General features: G+C 56.5%; 1 protein-coding gene across 1 annotated transcript in view; it reads left to right on the forward strand.

The window, feature by feature from the left end:
- Positions 1–1,370: 1,370 nt before the first annotated feature.
- Positions 1,371–6,032, forward strand: part of ITGB3 (integrin, beta 3 (platelet glycoprotein IIIa, antigen CD61)) — a gene marked incomplete at its 3' end in the record, with an annotated part of 19,648 nt that continues 14,986 nt past the window's right edge. Inside the window, exon 1 of the mRNA XM_009574407.1 lies at positions 1,371–1,477. Coding sequence (XP_009572702.1) covers positions 1,420–1,477 — 58 coding nt within the window. The remainder of the gene's footprint in view (positions 1,478–6,032) is intronic.

A 6,032-nucleotide genomic window follows, 5' to 3' on the forward strand; every position in this document is an offset into this window, starting at 1 on the left:
CTCCTAGGCCCCTTTACCAAATCCTCATTAACAAATCTCAGGGAGGGAGCTGGATCCCAAGGAGGAAAATGATCCCCCACTGAGCGGAGCCCACGCAAGCCGCGGGAGGGCAGCAGCACCCCGCAGGGAAGGTGGGGCTGAGTGGGGAAGCAAAAAGGCATCAAAACTTCTTCTTTTAAAGCCAAGAAAAGTCCCCAGCTCCTGAGGCTGAGTCCCCATCTCCATCTCACCCTCACAAACACCATCATCTCTCATTGAGAGCTGCACAGCTCTGGGGCAGATGCTGTTATCCCCCAGCGTGGGGCTGTGGTTCTTGTACAGCACCTTGCACATCGCCCCGCACCTTCTGGCACCGCCAGGCTGCGGCTGCAGCTCTCGGCACCCACACGAGCTCATTTTCTGCTGCCTGGCATTTCTGTGTGTTGGATCATCCCAGCCATTGCTGTCCCCAACCCCTATCACCTGGTAAGTGAGCAGCCCAGGGCTCCAGGGAAACAGCCCTTCTCTCCCTTTTGTCCCCCAACCTGTATTTTGAGTGCCTCAGTTTCCCCATCTCCAAGAAGGACCTTGGTATCACAGGGGAACAAGAGGTTTATAAAACCCCTTCAGGAGGCACCCACAAGCAGCTCCGGCATTTCAGCAGGGGCAATTCTTGTGCAGATCTGACTCTCTGTACTTGCTCAGTACAGAAGCAATTTCTGAGGACACAGAGGGGAAAAAACCAATACAAGTGCGAAGAAAATCAGGTCCAAATTATCTGACCCAAAGCTAACTTCCCTCCCCTTGCGATGTCCAGGTTTATACCCAAACTGCTGGTTTCACCAGGTCCAGTTCTTGGCTGGGTCTCACTCAGCTCCCAGCTCCGTTTCAGCAGAGATACTCCCATTCGCACCAGTGCTCTGGGGAGGGGAGCTGAGAACCCACACTTTCATATCTGTATTTATTTGCGCTATCTCCCCTTCAATCCTTGAAGTCAGAGGCAGCTCAGACTGGGTTTAAAACCCAGGCTGCCTTTCATGCAAGAGTTAATAAAAGGAGGGAGTGAGCAAGATTTTGCAAGGAATTAAACCCAGGCGAAAGAGCCTATGGGAAAGAGCCTGTTACCAGCCCCAGGGCTGTGGGTCACCAGTGCTGTGTACTTGCTGCCAGGGTTTATTAGGTCCTTGTCTGAGCTGAGAGAGCAAAAAAAGCATGAGGAGCTGCAGGCAGAGCGGGCGGGGGCACTCCCTGACTCAAAACTGAGTGACGAGCCAGCACAGTTTCCTCCGGCCGGCCCCGCTCGCCATGTGTGTCATACACCCAGACTTATGATTCATCTCCTGAACTGCTCAAAACCTCCAGCCGCCCCAGAGCTGCTCTCCATCGCTCACGGCGGGGCTGGTCCGAGCAACCCCCCACGCTCGGGGCTCGGAGGAGAAGATGGGAAAACTCTGCGTGGCTCTCGGGATCCTCGTGCTCTGCGCTGCTGGCGGCTGGGGTAGGTTTACAGCCTGTAGCGCTGTCGCTTGCTTAAAGCCGGGTCATTTAGTTTACAGTTATTTCCCAAAATCCCAGGATTTTCTGCATTCCCAGGATCTGGGATTTCCCAGGAAAATTGCTCGGAGGGGGATCTGGCAGCCTGAAACCTCGGCATGGTTCCCAAATACAAAGCACCACTCAAGCCGGTTGAGCTTCGGCTGGGTAGGGGCCAGGAGGGTTTCTCAAAGATGTTATAGGGTCAAGACATGGTTTGGTGCATTATTCTCGCACTGGGTGCGGCAGGTTTATATTCTTTACCTACGCTGTGTTTGGCTCCGGGTACTGGTTTGTAATGGAAGCACTGGGGTGTGACTTGGGCTCCTTCCTTTATAAACAGAAAATACGCTGGGGGAGTTTGCAGGGCAGGTAGTCACTGCATCCTTGTCATTTTTAAGGGGATGGGGTGTATTTATGTCAGCGTTGCTGTCTTGTGTTATTTTTTCTTATGCTATTTTGGTGCTTTTCTTTAAAAACTCTGATTTCTGGCATCAGGTGATTTCAGGACAAATGTAGTTTGTATTTAAAAAAATAATTCCAATGTGTGAAGCATGGAGAAGAAGCCTAGAAAAGCGTTATCTCCTCCCCAGGTGTGTTTCCGGGGCTCAAAGTAAATTCTGCAACTGCAAAATGGTGTGGTGTGTTCAGCTCCTGATTTATAAATCAGTCCCATTGTTTTCGAGGCCAGACTCGAGGGGGTTTGGGGCAACATTGTTCTGTCTAAAGAATTCCAGACTTTGGTGAATTTCCAGGAACAGCCTGAGGCTCCGATCTGCTGCCGGAGTGAGCTGTCATCAGTACAGGACATAGGATAAACCCTGAAAGAGTTTGAGTTTACAGAGCTGCAGTTTGGGGCTGTGCAGGTGATTTCTCTGGTCCTGTGTGTCCGTGCCTGTAATCAGCTGAGCTCACTTTGGGGCATGCCGTCTCTGGGAAGATGCTGGCAGACAGAGGTTCAGGGAAAAGACACGGTCCCGGGATGGCGTGGGCAGATCAGCCAGAAAAGCCCAAATCCTTATCGCTGAGTCAAGCAGAAAGGTCAGAGAGGATGTAAGTATGGTTTGTGCCTTTATCAAGTTTTCTAAAATATCTTTATCAAGTTTTCTGTGTGCACATTCTTGCTCAAATTGGCAGAGGAGGAAAAAACAAAGTGTGTGGCTGGCTCAGGCGGTGCGTAGAGGTTATTTGGAGTGCAGATTGGGGACTGAGTAATTTTCTCCAGCCAGGGAAGGGTGATGCTCAGCCACAGACGTCTGGGGTATTTCGAGTGCATCGTTTCACCTCGCTCGGGGCTGCAGCACTGCCCAGCCCCAGGAGGGTGGTTCCCGTGCTGCCCAGTTTATCTCCAGTTTCCCTCTATTTCATGTGCTACGATTTCTTGTTTTTTGAAGCCTGAGTTTTTAGGATCAGATCATTATATAAGACCAGCTGCTTTTGTAGTAAAAAAATGCAGCTTTTGTACTTGGGTTTATTAGTTTTTACGGCTGGAAAAACAAGCCCCAAAAATGAAAAAGAAAAGAAAAACAACCACAGAATTTATTAGTTTAGGCTATGCTGGGATCTTGTTAACCTGCTCACAGCCAGGCAGCGTCCTGAGCCTGGGAAGCGCTGCTGGGCACTCACAGGGCCAAAACCTGAGGGGGCTCAAGCTGCAGCACCCTCCGCTCTCCTCCACCTGTGCTTTTGCTCCTACCCACCCTGCGCCCCAGGGTCCCCGCAAAGCCCTCCTGACACCGCATCCTGCGTCCAGCCACGCAAGCAGTGCTGGAAATGCCAAAATAGAGACATTTCCCCGCAGTGAGGGGGGTGAGGCTGCCTACTTGCGGCAGGATGAGCTGCGTGTTTGGATGGTGATAACTGCCCTGTGTTAATCACCGCTGGCGCCCAGGGGATTTCGGCCCCTTCCCAGGGGGAAGGGATGGCCCTGCTCCATTCAACCCTGGGTTAAACGCAGCCAAGAATGGCTCCGTATGGTGCTGGAGGTTGGGGAAGGGTTCTCCATCCCCAGGCACGTGTCTTGGTCATGGAGCGATGGAGACCACGGGGACCACAGGGCTGCGTGAGTCTGGGGCAGACACCCCTGGGCTGGGGCTTCAGGCAGCCCGAGGGGGCAGGTACCGGCCTGTGGGGACACTCTGGGCAAAGCCCCCGCTGCCCGCAATGGCATGGTGAACACCGGTGGCGACCCCAGGGCAGCCTCTGGCATAGCAGCATCCCTTCCGCAGCGACCCTCCCTTCTGCAGCCCCGTCTAACCCCATGTGCTGCTCCCTGGCCATGGGGCCATTGCTCTGTCCGGGTGGGACAGCCCAGCTCATGGCCCTTGTGCCAAAATCAGCCAGAAAGTTGGGTTCACATCTCCAGCATGGTGTGGGGGGCAGATCAAGGCCCCCCTGGACTGTGGGGTGCCGGCAGGAGGGGAGAAGAGGAAACCACCGGGGCCGAAAGGCTGTGCGCAGGCAGGAGGTAATGTGTACCAAATGCTGGGGAGCCCAGAGGGACGGTCCTGGGGCTCATCAGCCCCAGAGCTCAGGTTTCGTGGCGTGACCAGGCAAAGCAGAGGCAGCCGGGGGCTCAGCCCGCGGGCACAAGCTTGGAAATCCTCCGCGTCGTGTTTCAGTGCAGCCGGGTCTTGCCAGGGTCAATGCTGGTCCCCAGGGACTGGGTTAACTCCAGTGGTTGTACGGGCAGAGCTGGTGGCTCTGGGGTCTCTGCCCAATCTCAAAGCAGCAGAAATCCCAGTCTCATCACATGGCTCTGCTCGGGTGCGTGCTTGTTTCCCTGGAACTTCATGCTGCACAGCGGAGACTGAGGCAGGGAGCAGCTGAGGGACTTGGCTCAAGTCACAGGGGAAACCTGTTTGAGATAGGATTTGGACCCGTGTGTCTCACATCCCAGATGCTGGTGTGAGCCCTGGGTCCTGTCCCCAGGCTGGGAGCATGGCTGGGGCACCCATGGGTGGCAGGGGCCCCTACCAGCTCTGCACCTCCCCGGCCAGCTGGCTGCTGAGGCAAAGCCGGGTGACTAAACCATCCTATGGTGAGCTAAAACCCACCCCTGGGGGGACAAACCCCACACTGGCATTAAATAGGCGTCTGGGCCAGGAGTGTTGCTGGTGGTACTGTGTGCAGTAACCCAGCCCCAGCCAGTGCTGCAGCCCGCCGGGGGCGGCCCCCGCCACGGCCGTGAGTCAGCAGCTGGAGGTGGTGGCTCTGGGGAGGGACGTGAGAGCAGAAAGCAATGAAACTCCTGGCATGGGGCAGGCAGCTACCTGGCACCTCTTCCCCCGACCCTGACCGAGGGGCCGTGGCGCTGGTCCAGGTATCAGAGCATTGGGGCTCCCCAGGGACCTGCAGTTTCAGAAGCTGTTCCTGTGTTCGGGCATGTGACCCCAGGGTTAGCAGCGCTGAGAGTTTAATCCCGAGCACCTCAAGCTGCCAGGGCCGTCCCCGTCGGCTGCCAGGGTAATGCCTCCCCTGCCGTCCCCGGAGGGCTAAGCCGCTGCCAGCGCGCCGGAACTGGCTCCCAGCTGCACGGCACAACACAAATCCAAGGCACGCGCCGGCGCTTGGCAAGGCAGGAGGGATTTCACACAGACACGGCAGGAGCAGGCGTGAGAAGCGGGAGCCGGCACTGTTAGTGCCGCTGCTGCTTTCTGAGAGCCCTTTGCCTTCTCCCCGGTCAGCCCCAGCTATCCAGACCCATCCACCCCAGGAGGCAATACTGCTGTTAACACATGGCTAAGTGGCCTTGGTGCAGAAAGCACCGGAGATCAACCTGTCGCTCTTTTGGGCAATGCTAAATTTAAAGTCTTTCCCATCCTCACGCGCTGCAGCCAGGTATTTTGGTGTATGGCGAGAGCTCTGGGAGCGGATGCAACCCCAAAACTGGTGCTGAGCCAGGCAGTTGGGATTTAGCCTTTAGTTTAGTCCCCCTGTGTGGGACGAGCAGGGGGTGCAGGTGGCAGAGGTCCGATGGGGCACACCAGCCCCGGTGCCCTGGGGCACGTCCCCGAGCAGCCGCTGGCCTTCGAGACAGCCACAGCATGTGACACCACCCGGGTACAGGCACACACGTCCATGACACGCTGCACACGCAGCCACTGTGCACACACACACGCACACGCATGCACACTCGTGCTCCCAGACTGCATGCCAGCAGACACGAGCACTCAGTGCCATCGCCGTGGTTCTGCCCAAAGATCTGATGACGTTGTTTCACCGTTTCCTCTTTCTGCTGTGTTGCATTTCCTGTGGCTACAGAAAACGCTGCTTCTTCCGCCTGCGGCTGCCGGGGAAAGCCCTGGGCAGGGACGGGGGGGGACACAGGGCAAAGGGGAGACCCCAGCACCTGCTGCTCCATGCCAGCATCCCCTGGGCTCCGCAGGCTGCAGCCTTCCCCCAACCAAGCAGGCACATGGCTGCGGTCTGCTCTGCCTGGGCAGTCCTAAAGCTCTGCTGAGATGCTTGTGCCCCACGAGGGAGGAAGAGCCGAGGGTGAGGCCACCGCAGCCGTGCCC

Source organism: Fulmarus glacialis, unplaced genomic scaffold (assembly GCF_000690835.1).
Source record: "Fulmarus glacialis isolate BGI_N327 unplaced genomic scaffold, ASM69083v1 scaffold25223, whole genome shotgun sequence".
Taxonomy (NCBI): Eukaryota; Metazoa; Chordata; class Aves; order Procellariiformes; family Procellariidae; genus Fulmarus; species Fulmarus glacialis.